Source organism: Haliotis asinina, chromosome 6, assembly GCF_037392515.1.
Source record: "Haliotis asinina isolate JCU_RB_2024 chromosome 6, JCU_Hal_asi_v2, whole genome shotgun sequence".
Taxonomy (NCBI): Eukaryota; Metazoa; Mollusca; class Gastropoda; order Lepetellida; family Haliotidae; genus Haliotis; species Haliotis asinina.
Window position 1 is genome coordinate 62,023,333 of NC_090285.1, and position 20,966 is coordinate 62,044,298.

General features: G+C 39.4%; 1 protein-coding gene across 2 annotated transcripts; it reads right to left on the bottom strand.

Moving 5' to 3' along the window:
• Positions 1 to 6,518: 6,518 nt before the first annotated feature.
• On the bottom strand, positions 6,519 to 19,861 carry LOC137286657 (cholesterol side-chain cleavage enzyme, mitochondrial-like). 2 transcript variants are annotated; one of them, XM_067818629.1, is made up of 10 exons: positions 19,607 to 19,861; positions 18,379 to 18,634; positions 17,056 to 17,278; positions 14,559 to 14,740; positions 13,763 to 13,967; positions 12,831 to 12,999; positions 11,539 to 11,705; positions 11,093 to 11,174; positions 9,796 to 10,008; positions 6,519 to 7,962 (listed from the first exon to the last, which is right to left on the bottom strand). In XM_067818629.1, the coding sequence occupies exons 2-10, from the start codon at positions 18,551 to 18,553 to the stop codon at positions 7,846 to 7,848; spliced, it is 1,533 nt and encodes a 510-aa protein (XP_067674730.1). In that variant the 5' UTR covers positions 18,554 to 18,634; positions 19,607 to 19,861; the 3' UTR covers positions 6,519 to 7,845. The 2 variants fall into 2 exon arrangements, with proteins under 2 accessions (XP_067674730.1, XP_067674732.1); XM_067818631.1 differs by lacking the exon at positions 18,379 to 18,634 and having other exon boundaries at positions 7,610 to 7,962; positions 19,607 to 19,759.
• Positions 19,862 to 20,966: the final 1,105 nt, after the last annotated feature.

Here is a 20,966-nt window from a genome sequence, read left to right on the forward strand (position 1 = left end):
GTATGAATGATACATTAAAAATTTATGTACGCCGAACATAAACAAACAAATGTTAGTCCGGCACGCACCATTTAAATATTCTGTAACATACTTCTTGTAAATGATTATATAAATCTTGTTACACAATGATTTTTATTAATCCATTTGAGTATTTGCTCCAATCCACACGTACTGACATCACAACCAATTATCTATTGACATGTTTATGAGATTTCTTGAATACGCCAATTGCATAACACTGTTAATGAGCACTAACAAAAAAGGTCTAGTGACAGGTGTTATTTAGAGAATGCATATAGTTCCCACGGAGTAGAGTGGTAAAATCACCGACATGAGCTTGGGATGATGATCTCGAACAAAGGCAAGACATCTGCTTTAACAGGCACAAGTATTTGGTATATAGATCAATGCTGGCCGTACACATTAACTTTCATGTTTTCACGCACCAGACGCAGTTGCATTGATATAAAGCACAAATGGACTATACAAAATATGGCTTATTCCTTCAGTTTTCATAAATACATATGTCACATGCAAAATCCATTATGCATATCAACAGTAAGAACTCAAACAGAGCAAAAGAAATAATAAATTAGGAAGTCACGGGGATTCTTGAGATGTGGCAAAATTGAAAGAAGTAGTGGTTAAATCCTTCCTAAATTTACAAAAATTTACAAGCCTTGTAAACATCACCTTTACAATCGTTGTAAATGTTTGTAAATATGACATTTAAATTTTGTAATTTTTTGTAAATCACCATTTTTTTTCTTGTGTAAGCTGAATTTCGTGTCACGACACTAATAAATATACTTTCATTTATTTAAAAACTGCAAAACATGGAAAAACATGTATTTTCAGAGAAAGTAAATATTCTCGACCATGGGCCAGTATATTTTTCACCCATGGGCCAGATTTTTTAAAATCGCTCTCAGTTAGCGTAATCAAGTCACAACGAGCTGAAATTTGTGTCATGATACTTATTAACATGTTTTCATTCATTTACAACCTCCAAAACATTTATTCTGGACGAAATGGAACATTCTCGCCCACTTTCCGCCCATGGGCGAGCGAGTTAAAATTTTGAGTTTTTGAAAAAAGTGTTTTTCATTTTTTCATCCTTAGCACATATACATAATAGCTGCATATTTATTTTTACCAAATTCCTTGTGAGAGAGTGGCCATAGTGCGGAGAGTTTCTGGACTTTCGTGAGTCCAGAATTAAATTGTGACGTGTTCAAATATTTTGTTCTGATTCTGATCAGCGTTTAATTGAGTATGTAATGTTTACTAGTTTTCGAGTTACATTGCAATTCATCGGCCCGCTTCTGAGCCAAACAGATAAACACTGCCGTTTAGGTGATTTAAACTCTGCTGCCGGCCTGTCACAGCGTTATAACAATTTTGTGACATGTGACATATAATATATTTGGGATTATTGTTTTGTCTAAGTACCGATTCTAATACTTGTATCAGGTTGAAACCCATGCGGCTATCCACACTCTCAGAGACAGGCACCTAATAAAAGTGCTGAGAAAGTGTAACACCAAATATAACATCAGTATAGATATAAATATAGATGAATATATCAGTAACGTTTTTCACAGTAAGACTGCGTCACATAGAAAAGCTCACGTTTTAAAGAGAAGTGAAAACAAAGCACTTTCCATATTCATAAGAAATCATGATTGGGTCGATGTAAATTGTCACACATATATTGTCACTTGGGTACACATTTGTTTCAGTAGTATTACATTTGTGCGATGTTGTTTGTAAATAACTCGAGTCTGGACCAGACAATCCACTGATTGTCATAATGCGGTATGATGATAGATGTGCTGATAAATCACTATGAAATAATGGATATGGTTTTTCGCCACTTTTAGCTATATTCCAGCAATGTCACAGCGGGGAACATCAGAAATGCACTTCACATTATGTTCCCCTTGTGGGGAATCGAATCCGAATCTTCAGTGTGACGAGCTTTACCTCTAGGCTACCACACAGCCCCATGGTTAGTTATGATTAGTTGGTGCTCGCGAAAATGTGAGCATATACTGCACCACCAATGGCACCTGAAATAACCACATGCAAAGTCGAAACGTCGAACCAGTTGTTCACCTAAAATAATGGAAACGTATGGAATACGTCAAAATAGGGAACTTTATCAGTTTTGTCACTGATGCATCAATTTTCGAAATGTCTTCCACAGCTCTGCCATTAAACCTTTTGAAAACTTTACTAAGGCCTTAAATGTTGTTAAACTAATCGTACACCTTCAGAACGAACATGGCATGACACTCTTTGACATATTTCTGAAAGGAGCACGCTCGATTGTTCCTAAAGTTGTGAAATGTAAAACCCAAAACTGGAGATATTGGAATATTGCTCACCATGAAAGTGCAGTTGACCATTGAACAGTTGAATTCACCCATTTTCTCATGCAGCCTTGTTGAGAGTGTTTTGTCACTCTGAATCTTTAAGCAGAGATCAAAATATGAAACAGATGCCTCCATAATTTCAACTTCAGGTGGGTAAATCTGAGGAATGGAATTGGAATGGTTATTGAACCATATCAAATCATTCAAACACATGAAGCTGAAGTTAAACTTCTTTGCCAGATTACCTTGTTTTGATTTTGCCAACCCAAGTAGAAATTCCTGTACAAACAGAGACAATTGTCACTGTTTTGCCTGAGAGTTCAGTTAGTAAAGAAAAGTTGGAGGATTAATTTCCGGGTATTTTTCTGTCTTGTGCAGTGACTCGTTCAATGTCGAATGGCATTTCTTCCAAGACTTCTTTGCCAAATGATTCCATTTATGATTTGTCAGGTACTTTCATGGATCATTCTTTGTGTGAGGTAGAGAATGATGCCTTATCTTGAAAGAGTAGTAGCTCTTCAGGTCTTCTTGATAAGTCTGATGGTTTGTCAGGTGGTGATCACATTCTTTCCTGAGAGCAGCTTATTAGTGCACAGGGTGAGGATGTTGATGTGCAGAAGTTGGCGAGTAAGGCAGTTTGTTTTGAGGAGGTTAGCAAGGTTTCAGTTTGTTAATACTACAAGGATGGTCGCCAGATGCTCCTGGTGGAGGATGAATGGAAATTGCATCATCAAAATTGTAGTACCAAAATTATTTCAAAAGTGTGTACTTTCATTGGCACATGAAAGTCCGATGGCAGGTCATCTGGGTGTAATCAAAACTTGTGAGAAACTTTTGGCACAATTTTTGGCCCAGTTTGAGACAAGATGTGGCTGAATTTTGTATGAGTTGTCAGGCATGCCAAATTGTCCCATTTCAGATTTGATTCATGAGTTGTCTCACTTATTTCCTGGCTTGCCTGGTCGAACTGATGTTGTTATCCATGATATAGACGTGGTTGGTGCTGTGCCTTTAAAACAACACTTGTATTGGATGACTCCAGCGAAGCGTGAAATTGTACAGAAGGAGGTGAAATACATACTGGACAATGACATTATTGAAGCCAGTGACAGTGCATGGAGTTCACCATGTCTTCTTGTGCCAAAGAGTGGTGAAGGTGGTTGGTGCTGCTGTGCTGAGATGAAAGCTGTCAATCCACTCTCACAAACTTATTCTTATTTTATTCCGAGAGTGGACGATTGCATTGATCACATTGGTCAAGGTAGCTATATGTGCAAAGTTTGACTTACTGAAGGGCTTCTGGCAGATTCCACTCACACACTGTGCAAAGAAAATATAGGCATTCCCTACGCCAGATGGACTGTATCAATACAAGGCGATGCCGTTTGGCCTGAAGAACGCACCAGTGACGTTCCAGAGACTCGTCAACAATGTGACATCTGGTCTTGACAGAGTTGAGGCTAACATGGATGGTGTCATCGATTACAAAATGGAGTGGGTAGACCAACTGAAAAGAACTCATGGTTTTTTTGAAAGACTGTCTGAGGCAAAGTTGACTGTCAATCTCGCCAAGTGTGAATTTGGGAAGGCACAAGTGGAATGTTTAGGGCATGTTGTAGGGCATAGTCAGGTACAGCCAGTTCATGTTAAAGTGGAAGCAATTGTATGTTTTCCAGTCTAGGAGAGAACTCATGAGATTCTTGGGTATGGCAGGCTATTACAGAAAGTTTTGTCAAAATCTCTCAGATGTTGTATCACCACTTTCAAACCTTTTGGGGAAAAAGGTAAAATTCCAGTGGGATAGCAGTTGTCAGACTGCATTTGAAAAAGTCAAAGCCATACTGATGAATTCTCCAGTATTGCAGGTACCAAAGTTTGAGAAAGCATTTAAATTGCAAATTGATGCCAGTGATGTAGGGGCAAGTGTTGTCTGATTAAAGAGGATGATTCAGGAATTGATCATCCAGTTTTGTTTTTTTTTCAAGAAGGGACATTAGGTTTTCTGTTAGCTTTACAGCATTTTGAGGTGTACCTAGGTACCACTATCTTGCCATCTGAAGCGTTTACCAGTCACAATCCCTTGACATTTCTTCATAAGACGAAGAACAAGAACCAAAGACTTATGAGGTGGAGTTTGACCTTGCAAGGGTTCAGTCATGTGATCAAACACATTAAAGGCAAAGACAATGTTTGTGCTGATGCACTTGTAAATGTATTATGACATGATGATGTTGTATGCATGTTTCTGCATTTTTTCATTGTAATTCTGCAACATGTTTCTCATGTTACTGACATTATTACATGTCATGTTATTATGTTTGTTATCTTGTTATGATTGTAACAGAAAGTTTCTTTTCCTTAATGGGGAAAGTGTTACGAGAGTGTATCTATAAATTGTGTTATTGATTACGTAATAATTATTTTTGGGTCACAACGTTTAGCGTTTTGAATGATAATTATTACGGGTCACATTTCGTATCATAAATGTTAACCACTTTTAGTATTTTGGCAGCAGGTTTTCCGAAAGTGCTTTAGAGTTACCTCCTTGGGTTTATGTTTCTATTATTTGTGCGTACTTCCGGGAGACTGTTCTAGAGCCTTCCACGTAAATGGCGATAGTCATAAGTGCTCGAACTTTCAGGAATTGTTGATTAAAGGCTAGTTGTCGTCTTGTCGGACACGGATATCCACATTTATTGGAGTAACATCTGCCTATCTCCATCAACGCTTGATCTACATAACTGCTGCCTGACTTTGCATTCTGCATAACTGTTTCTCACTCTCACATCGAGACTTCGGTGACTTGGCATTATAACTGTGACTCAATACGGTAGATTTGACTCACTTGCATTGCACATGAAACCGCTCATGTGAATCTGTATGTATTTGCGTTTGTTTGTTTAATACAAAAATATTTAAAAAACTCAGACTTCTCAGTGTTTATATTTTGCTGGTGCTGTGTTCATTTCTTAAAACCTTTTGTCACGTCAGTTTTTAACTTTAAAAATAAAGTGAAATTCATTGGTACGTTTTCGCTGCAAACAGTGGTATATTGGCTCAACAGAGACCTTAAGACAAAATATTTACAAGAAAATTATTGTTACGGTTCAACCTCAAATCAACAGATCTTAAACATAACACGGCAAAAAATACAGTTTGGAAAACCTAGTTATAAAGTTTGCTGAAAAACAGGTATGAAATCGAAAGAGTTGTCAGGTTTCTAAGTATAATCGTGTAATAAATGGTTATTCCTCTATATTGGTTTTCAGTCTTTAGCATGAATGTGAACATAATAACTGAAGCAACAATTCCTCTTGTATCAAACAGTTATGAAAAAAAGGACAAAACATTTAACTCTTTTGACTCTCCCGTAAGTTAAAATGCTTCAAAGAAGTAATTGGTTGTATAATCATAAATAATTGGGAAAAAGGTGTTTGGGTACCTACGCGAGGCAGCTAGTTTGATATCCATTATTTATGTTAACATGGATTAGTATTGCCGGGAGAGCCACATTGACACGATCACTCATCCATACCCATTGCCACTCTATTTTCCTCAAATGTGGCCTTCATGGGCTGTCAACCGAGTTTCAAAGGTCATTCAATAAACTTGCACGACAAAAACAATACTTACTGACTGCATAGTACAACTTAAAAATGCATGTTCTGATATCCTTTCAGATCCCGTGGTGTACTTTAAGGCAACCCTACCAAAGAGATCGAACAGTGTTGCAGCTTATCACTTTGGTGTTGGCAGCATCATTCCCTTTAGCAGCGTTGATGTCAACATTGGTCGTGGGTATAACCCTTCATCTGGGGTATTTTCTGTTCCTGTATCTGGTAAGAATAATATTTTGTCTTATCCTAAATTCATGTTTGTATACCGTGTATCTAACTTCAGTTTTTTTTATATGAGACAGTTTCCTTTATTAAGTGGACTCACTTCTTCATCGGTATATTAAGGAATTAAACAAATCCACAATAGTTACATGTATAAAACGTCTTTTTTGGTCAAAAGTCGGTCGGTCCAGCTCTAACAGACTTGGACCTAACAACATCACCTTTGCAGGTTACAATGGTATCGGAACATCCGTCTTTTTTCACATCTCATACACGTACAGCAAAAGAAACAACTCAGTTCAGCTTCAGTGTTTACTGACTTTTAGATGCGGGGTATACTACTCTGGTCCTTGTATTACAGGTTATTATCAGTTCAGGGCACTTCTACAATCGACTGAAAAAGGTAATTGCGATTACTCGCTGTTTGCAAAGGGTTCTGTGAAAGCGCTGGTGACTGTTCCCACCAGCTGGACCAGTACCACTCTGAGCGCCATCGTCCATGTCAACAAAGGTAACCACGTGTTCATCAAGAAGATCTACCAGGGTGGTAACTGTCCATTGCGACAAGGGCAATGGTCGCAGTTTAGCGGATTCCTGCTCAGAAAAGACTGATTGAATATCTGTCTACAAATAAAGTACCATCAAACGGTTGCACTTTATTTTCTATCGTGGGAAGGAATCGGCATTATAGGATAATCTAAGCCAGGTCACAAAAGTCGTTTGAATCATGACATATCTGTTTTGTTTGTTATTGGTAGAGAGGATGTACGCATGTTATGAATATATGCATGGTACTGGTTGTCGAGGACACCTGCTACCACTCGTCACAATGGTAGCACCAGTGGGCGTGTGTGTTCGAACGCAGTAGTTCACCATGCAAGTATTTGTTGATTGGATCAAACGGATATGCAGAGATCATTTATTATATACATTATTTATGGATAAAAAACCGTTACCACGTTTCGGTATGGATTCATGTACCATTATCAGTCTTGCTTGACAACGGTATGTGAATCGATATCGAAACGTCGCATTGTATGTAATAAAGGAAGTTGTTATCCATACAAATATCTTTCTCATTACTCACCATACATGTACGTCTGAAATGTCAATTAAACAAATCATCTCTGTATCCACACAATGGGCCTTCTGCGTATCGGCAAACAAGCCAGCCAGTGAAAACTCTTTGCTACACTTGAGTGAACACACACCAGCGCTGATAAGGTTCGGTCTGCCAGGTTCGGAGGAAGAAAGCCCAAGTACAAAATGCTGCGCTTTCGATTCGCGATTGTACGCGTTTGTATATTTGTGTTTTTACAATCAAATTAAAAACAACAGACCAACTCTAGATAAAAATGCATACTTTGTCTCGCAAAAATAAAAAGAACAATCTTTGTTTAAGAAACTGTCTTTTATGCCGGACTACCTCACTTGACTGAAAACAGCAACATTCCTTATGACCTTAAGACCCAGCTGTACATCGTAACATTCTTAAATGCCAGACTGTACACTGCCACATTCTTCAATGCCGGTCTGTACAAAGACACGCTGTACATTGCCACAATCATCAAGACCAGACTGTACACTGCCAAATTCTTTCAGGAACCCGATTCTTTACCAGTAGGATGTCATGACCTCGTCCTGAAGATAAAGCGGATGGGATGTTTGGTCCCTACAAATATCCTGTATCTTAATTCTACATCTTCATGGCCATGCTCGAGGTCCACCTGGAAATGCTGCACTATCTGAAACAAACAAATACATAGGAAGATATCAGTAACCTCTGGGAAGAGAACGGGTTTAACACAGCAGCGTGCATACATTCCAGAGTGGTATAATAAACCAGTGGATGGATCAGCTTCGACTCACGCCGTTCCGTTTGGTAGTTAAAATACCAGTTGATAGGGGTTTAAACAACAAACATGCATAACCAGCGTTCTAAATGCTCGGGTATGGGTAGAATCCCTCACATGGTTACAATATATAGCACCTATTTCTGTTGTCACCGCTGTGATATTGCTGGAATATTGCTGCAACTGGCATAAACCTTATTATATATATTGCACTAATTCACTAAAACGCAATCGCCACCCGATTGTTCTGGGCCTTACGAGCTTTGATTCTTGTTTGAGTGAGTTTAGTTTTACGCCGAACTCAGCAGTATACCAGCTTTATGTCTGTAAATGACCAGAAAATCCAGTGATGAAAAGAATCAGTATCAATCCACGCAGTTACATATGCACGATGACTTGTATCAACCAAGACTAAATACTAGTACCCGATCCCGATAGTCGCCTCTTAGGACAATCAGGGGTTACGGCAGGCCATATCTTCACGGGTCCATTGCATCGTCAGTATATTCTGTCTGCCTTCCTCACAGAGCCTTACTTAAAGAGTGCAAAGAGCAAGAAACGACATTTTCCTTGGGTTTAATGTGAAGACCTATAAATATTTTTATCATACAATGTTCAGGATAAAGCCAACGGATATTTTCGATATTCGTTAGGGACATATACGGACATCGATGCAAATCAGAGAGGTCATATACAAATATTAGGGACTACTTTAACAGTGGAAACAAATATGGCGCCATGGGTAGGCGAACATGTCCGGTATGACGGTCGTGGTTACGGCACTGTCAGTGCTTTGAGCACAGAAAATTATGCCTGGTTTTGACAGATGGGGCATATTAAACTTTACAGGCTTACGAGGATACCAGCATCAGTTCCCTTAGTGTCAGTGTTTGAGAGGGAACGGCACAGAAATCCAGGTGCAGAATGTCACGCGAACATTAAAGTGTTTTTGTTGTTCAAAAGCTTACCTTTTGGTTTGTTTTTTCAAACGAAAACTAAGATATCTTGAGAACAACATGTGTTCTAACATAACTTACATGGAACTATATGACCTAACGCAGTCAGCTGAGTGATCAGGAGAAAATTATGTGACTGGACTTGTGGCTTAACGTATTAGTACTAAGCACATGTTTGTGACGTCATAGATATGCGGGCACATCCCAAGAAGTTTAGTTTCTTGATTTGTGGCAAATGAAAACGCATTTCGTAAATCATAAAGTACGAAAAACATTGTATGATAAACAGGTTATCACACTCGTGTGTTTGGAGATGGTTAATATCCTGCATTAGGAACAAACACTATGTATTTAGCGCGCCAAGGCTCACTAAGTACAATGTGTAATCCTAATGACGGATATTAACTACCCCAAAACACACTCATAACCTATATGTGTTTGCACAATACTTTTTCTTTTACATCCGTTAAATTCCATGTCCCCGGTTCACAAAACGATCACATGCGATATGGCCATCGGTTCGTTGAGGAACCCGGCCAAAGTCTTAGGAGGCCTACATTTATTTGAGCACGGATATGATACTAGTGACCAAGGATCATAATCGGAACGATGTTAGGATCTAAAATAGATTTAGGGAGCAACTAAATACTTCCCGTTCTTGCAACTATGCAACGCGGTAACCTTATGGCAGCCTTTTGAAATGGGGTAAACTTTAGCGTATATTGATAAGAAGCCATACCCATGGCCGAAATGTAATTGTGTGAAATACCTTTGTGAGTGCGAGATCTATTTCTTGCTCGGCGAACCTTCTCCCTAGACACTGACGGGGACCAAACCCGAACGGAAGTACAGCGGATGACGGGATGGGAACCATTCTTCTTCCTGTCTCGTCTCGGAGCCACCTCTCGGGAAGGAATGCTTCCGGGTTAGGAAAGTACTTCTCGTCCTTCGCCACTTTCTGGTTCATCATGGCTACAGATGTCTGGACATGTATGAGTGAGTCGATGAGGCGTTAGATTGTCAGTATGAATCCAAGATTGTTATTTCAGTTGGCATTAACTTGTGGGTTTAAACAAAGTGTTTTATTTCTAATTTGGAAGGGAAACGCCGGAAAACGGTCAATCTTCATGAACTGTCGTGAAAGATCCACTCAGCGTCAGTAGCAAATTCGATGTGAGAATGATAAGAATGAATTGGTAAACCTGAGAGAGTTTCTAGGACTGTGTGAACATGAACTGATTAAGAAGTAACTGTCATTCTCCAGGTATCACGTCGTGGGAGAACGCAAATACTGTTCCAAGCGGCCTGACAATAGCTATTTTGTGTTCCAAACAGACGTGTACGATATTTTCGCAAGGGTGAGTGAGTTTAGTTTCACGCCGCCCTCAGCAAATATGACTGCGGTCTGTAGATAATCGAGTCTGGACCAGATAATCCAGTGATCAACAAATAAGCATCGATCTGCACAATTGGGAACCAATGACATGTGTCAACCAAGTCAGCGAGCCTGACCGCCCGATCTCGTTAGTCGCTTTTTACGACAAGCATAGTCGTCTTTAAAGGCAAGCATGGGTTTCTGAATGCATTTTCGCAGGTAAGACGCACAAAGGTGAATCATCTTTATCACACTGTGGCATTCTAAGCAGCTGGATTCTTAAGACGCAGGTTCATGAAAGGAAGTAACTTTCCGCGTGAAGCGTCTTATATATAAGCGTCGAATATAGTGCCAGGTTGCTTTTGCACACATATGATCGAACCAGCCTCGATGTAGTGTTTCCATCAAACAGAATTCGTCTGTGAATTTAGATCTATTTAATACGAAATATACATAAAACTGCACTTTTTAAGGAAAGTATTTTTAAAGATGTGTGAGTGATTGACTTTAGTTGTTACAGCTATATGGTGGCTACAAAAATGAAACTGTTGTACTACGGAATGTAATTATACTGCATACATGAAGTGGATATATACAGTTAATGAAAAGGTAAAGAATTAGAATTTGGCGTGTGGTCAAGAGAAAAAGCAAGTGTATTGAAGGCGGTGATCGGAGTCCATGGTTAACTTACTCCTGCAGGTATTCTGTAGCCTTGAAGCACAATGTCCGTAGCTATATATCGCTGTGGACCAGACAGTATAGGATAAGCTAGTCTGAAACAAATAATAGTTCGTAATGAGGAGCAGTGGTACACGTAATACAAATATTCTGATCCAGTTAATTAATTTCCAGGCAGTACTCATAAAGCAGGTACACTTTTCAGGGCGGGTACGAACTGACCCAAGTTGTGATAAAGTAGGTACATCATCAGAGTGTTGACACTGTCACATACGATATTAACCAACTAAGACTATATATTCATCTGAGCGGCGTTATGAAAAACAGAACTGTCCCAGGCTGTTATAGAGTAAAGGAAGTATAGGAACAGAGTGACTGCCGCCAAAGATATTAACAAAACAAGACTATATTAATCAGAACACATTTGTGATAGGACTCAGAGGACACATGGCAATGTACCTGAACGACTCTTTCATACAAGCAAATATGTACTTCATCTTCCCCAATGCCTCTGTCGTGAGTGGAGCTCGTGGTCCAATTGTCTCAATAACTTCTTGAAAGAGCTTGTTCTGCTTGTCCGGATTACGTGCAAGATAATACAGCACCATTTGCAGGTTCCGCGCTGTCTGGGAACACAACGGACAGGTACGTGTTATGTGTTGGGTGGTGTAACTGTGTACACCTTACAATATTTCTTTGCTGACCACGACTACAACTTAAATTTGAAGACTGGATAGAAGAGAGAACAGGAATAAAACTACATTTCACTAACATATCCTATTTTGACTATTATGAAAAGCAAAATGATGAAAGTCTAATCACAAATAGAACTAAATTCAACATTTCTAAATGTAAATTATCGAAACGACCATCACATTTCCAAAATATCAAAAGAGATATTTCCAATACATATATTATAGACAGATATTTTTTTAGATATATCGCATGCTTAACAAAATTCACCAAATTCATGAAATACTGGTTAATATGTCAATGTTGTTAATATGTTCAGACTGGTTAATATTTACCTGAACAATACATCTTTAAAAACCATAACTATCAGCTACTGAAGTGTAATACCAATTTGGATTAGATAATATGTGCATTGAGTGAAAGAGTTTGGGTTTGCGCGCACTCAGGAATATTCCAGCTATATAGCGGCGGTCTGGAAATAATCGAGTCTGGACCAGACAATCCAGTTATCAACAGCATGAGCATCTATCTGCGCAACTGGGAACTGATCACATGTGTCAACCACTTCAGCGAGCCTGACATCCTTTTACGACAGGCAGGGTGAGTGAAGGTCAGAATTATAACCCGGACCTTCACGTGTAAATATGTGTATTAAACTATGAATTATCAGCTTATTGTTAAACATAAAAAATAAAGTTATGAAAAAACGTATACATCATGTTGTAGGGAGAGCGATATTACACAAGGATTATATGATTATTTGGACATTTATTCCTGATGCTCTGATGCCAGTTTTTGAACGTCTACATACCATTTATTGACAGCATTTCATCTTTATGATAGCGGTATGCAAATCACTGCTCTGGACACTATCTAGTGATTGACATCATGAATACTTATACCGTTATCCGTTTCTCAGGACTACCACGGGTTGGCGAAGACTAAATCTAACTCGAATCTAACTCGAATTTTCTATCCGGTTATCAGCAAAGAGTGAATTTCGGATCGCATGCAAATGTACAATCATATTTGTGTACTGAATGATTTATCCATATTACCGATTCTGTCCCAGAACTAAACAGTTCGAATGCGACCGATCCCATCTCTTCAATCGAGAGTTTGTCCAGCATCAACAGAGACATCATGAAGTTGTTCTCGTCCACGACGCCGTCGTTTTGTCTCTGCTTGATGTTCGCCAGAGTATTGGAGTAATAGTCTGTAGCATGACTGCAATAATATATTTCACAATCCATGCAGAATATAATGAGAATAGTATAGTTGGTATGAGTGAAAAGAGGGTATCCGGGTGAATACACCTACAATAAACAATTCCAGGTAGGCATGACGACATTGTTTTGGAAATGTAACGGTGAAAAATTTAATTACGAACAAGTAGTAATATTTGAGCTTTCCTCACACACGTGGCTGACATTATCAACGAAAGACAAAGACGGGGCGGTTTTCAGTTGTAGTGAGTTTAATTTTACGCCGCACTTCCAGCTATTGCATCTATATGGCGGTGTTTCTACTTTTAATCAAGGAACGACACTAAGAGTATGTACATGTTCCTTGGATGTTTAAATGCATTTTGTACAACCTCCGAAGGTAGAAAACGGCTTTAAAATAGCTTGAAATATTGTGTTTAAGCTTCTTTGCTCTACCAAAAGCGAACTGTCAATGACAAATATTGGAAGGTTATAAACAAAATACATTCTGCATGTTTTGAGTGTCATATTTATATAATAAAGCGTTAAAGGGGATCTATTTTGTGCACACGCTGTTCATAGCGGTAAATGAGAATAAGACTTGGTCAGCTTTGTCAAGAGAGTATTTTGATATAAAACAGTTTTACTGGAAGGACAGTTCCAAACGTTATGCCAAGAAAGATATATATCTCATCGTGTGAAGTTTGAAAGTCTCAAAGTTTTCAAAGAGATGTCCATGTACATTGTATTTGACAACAAGCATGGAGCATTTGGCTTGTATTTACCTGATGATACGGTTCGCGGCAGAGTTGTATTCCCTCTTAGCCTTCCATGGCAGAGCTTTCAGTAAAATGTGGGGAATGGTTAGAGTTTCATTCATCAGCTTAAACATGGTTTGGATGTCCTTTAGATCTTGCAGTTTGCTTGGATCATTCTCTATGTTGGGACTCAGGTAACCCAGACGTTTGTTATAGGCGATGACGCTGATGCCTGTTGTCACAACAAACAATGCATTATACTGTGTCTTGCTCAACAAAACCAATAAATCCAGTGATTGATATCATGAGCAACAATTCGCGTCTTCGGGGTATATTGAAACACAAGTAAGTGACCTAGCTGGAATTCCCTGTCTATTAAAGCCGCCTCTTACGACCGGCAAACTGGCAATGAGACTAATATTTTGTATATATTTCAGAAGCGTGGAAGCTTCATCTCTCAGAAAAAGATCTCCTTTCACATTTTTTGAGTGTACCCAGAACCCTTTACAAACGATCTGGTCACCGTGCTAACGCGATGTCTTTGATACTGCTCATCCAGTCAACAGTTGGATTGTCTGGCCTCGTATTATATTGTGCAAACATAAGATTTAACTTGGTTATTGCGTAATGTTGAGATAAGTATATACATGTATACAATTACTCACTCGGTATGTGCCTATTAATGTCCCCTACCTCAGGAGAGGTGTGACGTGTTTCACATGAGATGGCTCAAATGAGGACAGCCTGAACACTGATTACGTGTCTTGTATGATAACTTACTCTATATTAAATATTTATATGGTACCTGTTGCAGGGTTCTTACTTTCACATGCATATCTGAAAAACAGTTCCAGTGCGCCATCTTTTTGGATTTTACCCAGTTTGATCTGAGCTACGAGATCATCTGCGACTTCATTCTGTACCGGAAGGTACTGATGCGCTGAATGTATCTTCATCATCCGGGCATTTAAAGGACTTCGATATTTGTGCCATTCTTCTCCTTCTCTGGGGAATAAGAGGCAAATGTTGAAGAATGTAAAATGGCTTTAAACGTACATCTCCAGATGTAATTTATATCGTAATTACGTCCTCAGAATGATTTGACGAGGTATACAAACCCATTTTGACTCACTAGACAACATTGAAAATCGACTGAATTTCTGAAAATTCATGAAAATCAGACATGTTTTCTTCCTTCGTCCATTCAATGAATACAAGACAATTTTCCAGAAAAAAGATCTTTCAGATGGTCTAAGACTTGCTCAGGTTCTTTTGGAATAGGCGCCTGAATACCCTGGTCAAAAGTGGTCTTCAGCAATCGGGATCAGGTGGTCAGACTCACTGCCTTGGTTGATACGGGTTACCGTATCCCAAATGCGAAGACCGATGCTGATGTTGTTGATCACTGGATTGTCTGTTCCAGATTCAGCTATGTACAGACCGCCCAATGTAGCTGGAATATTGCTGAGTGCGACGTTAAACTTCTGCCAGTTTTTTCAGAATGTTTTCCAAAACGTAAAACCCAAACCTTTCCACACCTTCTCACTTTATGCTCACATTTTATGTTACAACTGTTCCAATTTATGCAAGTAGTGAAATGAATAAAGGGTAGTTCCAGTTCACGTGTTCATATCCGGTAAAAGGTTTCATAATTCCTTATATATATAAGGAAAAAGGTTGAGCACCGTCTACTAAATATATTTTGACCACTTACGGATATATGTTCCAGTACAGCATGTGTATGAGGACACTATGATAACAATGTTCATTTAAGAATTTTTGCAAGTTTACCTGGTAGAAAGTGTCTCCCAAACACACCTACTGGCACATGTGCACAGGCAACGTGCAGTCTGTGCACGTTGCACGTGTTTCCTTTTCATCTGCGTGGGGTTTCGTGCCGCTGCCTTACGAACAAGGTATTCCGATGGCAAAAGACGGTAAATTATTAGTTTGCATAACACCGGTGTGTCCTTAGCAAATGGCAAGGAAATAAATGTACACCGCGCAGTAGTTGTTGTCAGAGGTTTGGTCAGAAAACACTGGGAAACCAAGGAGACTTGAAGGACGACTCATGCTGACGTCAGATGATGTACCGCACATTGTTCCCAGGGTACAAATGAACGCTTTTATCTCATCACACACGCTCCATGTTGTCTGATCCTTTCTCGAGCTACATACTTGGGAGAGGTATGTTTTAGGCAAAACATGTGATTTTGTTGTGCTCCATATCAAACTAAAACGTTGAAGGAAACTGTCAGGTTTTCAAACATACTATGTGTGCGCACCATTGCTGTCTGTTAAAAGTGTCTGGCAGCTTAACTTTTTTCCGAGTATATATAATGCAGTTTCCGTGGGCCGTATACCTCATCCTGCGTTTCTGTGAACACCTTACAAATACATGATTAATATGAAGCGGTCGTAATGATGAGCAAACAGTACCAAGGTTTAGTCAACAACGAGGATTAGCACAATACAAAAGAAATGGGCGTCACGAGGTTAAAACACCAAGTTATTTCAGGGCAAATTCAACATTACTCACTGTATATACCCCTTACAGCTATACATACGCATATTTAAAGCCAATAACGTTTCTAACAAAATCAAAACATTGTATTAATTCATAGTTCCATAGTCTGTAATTTGAAAAATAAACCTTTTCTTACAAAATCAGACAAATTTGTCTTCAGTAGTATCTGTGCTATGAACAGGATCAAGTCTTAATATTGTGAGTGAGTGAGTGAGTTGAGTTTTACGTCGCACTTAGCAATATTCCAGCTATATGGCGACGGTCTGTAAATAATCGAGTCTGGACCAGACAATCCAGTGATCAACAACATGAGCATCGATCTGCACGATTGGGAACCGATGACATGTGTCAACCAAGTCAGCGAGTCTGACCACCCGATCCCGTTAGTCGCCTCTTACGACAAGCATAGTCACCTTTTATGGCAAGCATGGGTTGCTGAAGGCCTATTCTACCCCGGGACCTTCACGGGTCCTTAATATTGTGAGAGAACGGACAGTGTTTATACCAATTTAACAATATTTCAGCACTTTTATGACACCATAATGGGCTTCAAGCATCGTACTAGTCCCAGAAATCGAACCTGGGTCTGATCAGTGACGAAATCATTAAAAGAATATTAAGCGACCATTTTTGTCTCTGCCCACTATTTTCAGTTCTTTGTCTAATGAGGGGTAGATCGATCCGCCATTCAAAGTGACACTGATGAACGGTGTTTGTAGGTGTTGAAATTACGTGTGTGTACCTCATCCTTGCCAGGATCTATCGCTAAAATATGTTAGTGTGCAACACTTACAGACTACCAACTCCTTTCGGTATGTCGTATTTTTCACAGTGCAGTACGTTAATGTAGGGCTCCATCCTCCGGGGGTACCTCCCCTCACTCCGCATCACCGTCTCCATATCCCCCACATCCGACACTAGCACCACCCATTCACCCAGGCGTACACGGACCAGAGGACCGTACTGATTGACGAGGGCGTTGTACAACAAGTGGGCCGTCTCCACTGTGTATTTGGCTGGAAGTTGTAGAGTAAGTGAGTGAGTGAGTGATGGAAGTAGAAGACTAATTGAGTGAGTTATCTTTACGGTCGCCACCCACAGTTATTCCATTCGGAGCCATTTACAAACCCTACACATTAATGCTATGGAATGCTATTCGTGCGAGAAATATGCTGTCCTGACCTGAAGTGAGGAGAGAAATTAATGACGTCCTTCCGAAACAAGGTGATGATGGGTAATGAATCCCGCGTGTATATTTTGTAATACAGTAGTATGTGTATATGGAACATTCTTGGACAAAGTACTGTGACTATGCGTCCCAGTTCACTCAGCTGTAAAAGGGTACCTCGTAGTGATGGGAAAGGCAGATTAACTTGGTACGCCTAGAGAGTGCGAGAGTTACATGAACCCCAGGGAGTTGAGATTGTAAATACGGTGAGACTGACATCCAATGATCGAGGGAAAAAAAAAGGATCTGTGAGCAGCCTATATGGAACTCGGCGCTATGTAACTAGAACATGAATAAATAATTGTACACAGGTCTAATATGTATTACTTCCTAAATCATGAAGTGGTGTAACTTACTGCTTGAAGCATTCGTTCGTCACACCAAAGTGAGTTCGTATCCCACCTGGGCACCCCGTTGTATCAGTAAAAGCGTTGTAAAACTAACCACACTCACTAGTTCGTGAGCGTCAATATCGTTCAAGTTTAGGTATGCTTGTCGTCGTATCCAAAATTTGTATGCTGGTGCTGGTGATATGAATCAGTTGATTATGTGCTTAATTCTAGATAATTACTGGTCGCCCTTGTATATTTGAAATTGTCCAGAAGGAGGCGACAAACTAAATACCAAAAACAGTTTACTTGGCATTCAGTACAATCTCTTCAAGCTGAACCTCGTTTATCCAACAAACTCCCCAATGCGGATGATTTCTATTGAGGATGTCTGTAGTGTTTGAGTTTTTGTCTTTTACCGTCTTTCTCTCTGTTACGTTCGAGCTAAGTGACAACAGGCTTGATTACACAGATGATCAGACACTCTTGTGACTGATACCATGAGCGACCACGCTGATTATAATAGACCTACACTCATTGCCCGGCAGAGCATACTTACTGAAAGGTTTGAACAAAAACATGGCACCAATAAAAGGTATGTTGTACAATCCTCTAGGTCCAGGAATGTCTTGAAATGGTCTTGCATTTTTATCCATATCCCTTACAGTGTCGGTACTGGAATACTTGTGTAGATTCCTCCACAGCTTCCCAACGCCTGTGCTTGCCCGCTTCATATTACCGGCCTTGAGCGAGATGTAAGTGAGTGAGTCCAGGCTTGATTATTTACAGACAGTCGCCATACAGCTGGAAAATTGCTGTAACAGAACAAGTTACCAGCACGTAGATGTGACAATGTACCTCAACCCATGGAATGAAGCGACCAGTGAACAACGTATTTATGTTACCCAACATATCAATGTTAATTTTGAATTGTTTGAAGCATGGATATCGGATCGTACACTTCAAACTGTGTGAATCAAACGATTCGATTCTTGCATATTGCTGTCTTTCTCCCATAGGTGTTGTCTTAGTAAAGTCGCCACGGTGTAATTCCCCTTCTTAATATTCACAGGACTACATTTGAACGTTTTGTCGATATCTATTTATTGGAAAGAGTAGCCATCGCTAGATAATGCGGGCGACACCAGAAAAGCAGATTTAGAGTTATCTCCCTTTCATCGATTTTGATTCGCAAAACATCGGTGCATCATGCGTCATTTAATGTTATTCGAGATATAAAAAAACCCACCACGAAATACCGAATGAACTGCTGTTGGTAGGGGGATGTATTGCAAAGCACCTCTCTTGTACACGGGGTACATCGAAAATAATAGAAGAGCGCGCAGTTACTAACATGGAGATGTAACAATACGGCTTACCGACACGTGGATATAATAATACAACAATACAATACAACCAGATATTTGTATAGCGCCGATATCCAGTTAGTTCAACTGCTCCAGGGCACTTTGTTTTTTCCCTCGATCATTGGATGTCCATCACAAGGGCACATAGTATTTTCAATCTCAACTCCCTGGGGACCATAACAATACCAGTTTACCAAACACGGAGATGTAACAATACAAGTTACCCAGACTGGATATAACAATACGAGTTACCAACATGTGAATGTAACAATACTAGTTACCAATACAATCATGTGAGCTAATGGGTCATGAGAATTTCACAGAGTGAACATCACTGATGATCATATTCGGTACAAAGATGTAAATTTCAATGACCTTCCCAGAATAATATCACAACCTACACAGAACGGTTACACTGACCTTTTGAATACAGTAAGACTTCTGAAGTTGCCTCAGCTGTCAAAGTTAACTGCAGATGCATCTATCCATTCTGAAATCACGTCTCATCAGTAAAAGAATCAGAATTGTCACAACCTTGCTGAAGTCCACTGCAGCTCAGCTTGGTGAGACCCTTGACAAACATACACTGATATACACTGTGCGCATGAAACAAAACTCGGCATCCGGGGGATTGAAAGAGACACGAACCTGAACGATCAGCTTTTATTCGGGCAACTGACGTCACCACATTGCACGCATAGGCTACAGTTGGTGGTCACAGTGAATGGAATTAGGTCAATAGCATTCCTCGTCAGCCATATGACACCGATATGCAGCGTACGCCTTTCAGACGGGGTTACGTACGAGACACAATGAGAAGATATGGATCCAGTGCGACTGCTTACAACAGCAATTACAGGGTTACTTTACAGGGTCTGTTTACAACCTACCTTTGTTACTGAATTCATGATGTTCCTATTTTGCTGTCTCATAACACTTAGCGATGTCCCATTTTGACCCATACAATCGGATTTTAACATTGATAATACATTTAAATTTCCTTGCTCATGAACGCCTATCATCATCATCATCATCACCATCATCATCATCATCATCATCATATTATTTCTCGATTATGAAAGGGTCTTGTATCTTTACCTGTCAAACAGTGCGTGTATAGTCTGACATCGTCGACACGATTGAAGGATAGCTTTACCCTGAACGTTTTAAGTTGAGATTGCATCTGAGTAAAAAAAACATTTTTGTCGTTTCAGTTTAATGATTAAGTGCGCATATGTTCTATTATCGATGAAGTGATAGAAACCATCTCCTAACTTCTGATTTCAGTAGAGATTCTTCATAATCATGGATTGGACTCCATAGATTCTGTCAGAAAGGTGGAATGAATTGTTAAATAGAGACCGTGATTAAAACCATGATTATACCTTGATAGTGGATCAACCACAACCTGTCATCAAAACCGTGATTATACCTTGATAGTGGATCAACCACAGTCTGTCATCAAAACTAACTATTGTTTAAACATATTTTATTCACAAGTGAAAAGAATTTGGGACAGGTTCTTTTCAACTCTTCTCCTAAGGTTCTTACAATGAATGATTATGTTAAAAGCACTTAATTAGGAACAGATAGATAGATAGATAGATAGATAGATAGATAGATAGATAGATAGATAGATAGATAGATAGATAGATAGATAGATAGATAGATAACGGGGACATATAGTGACGAGATCAAGTTTGGAGTCATTACCGTTTTAAGTACCGTTTTTTGTTTCAAAATCATATATTTTCAGTTTACAACCATTTTAAAACAGAAA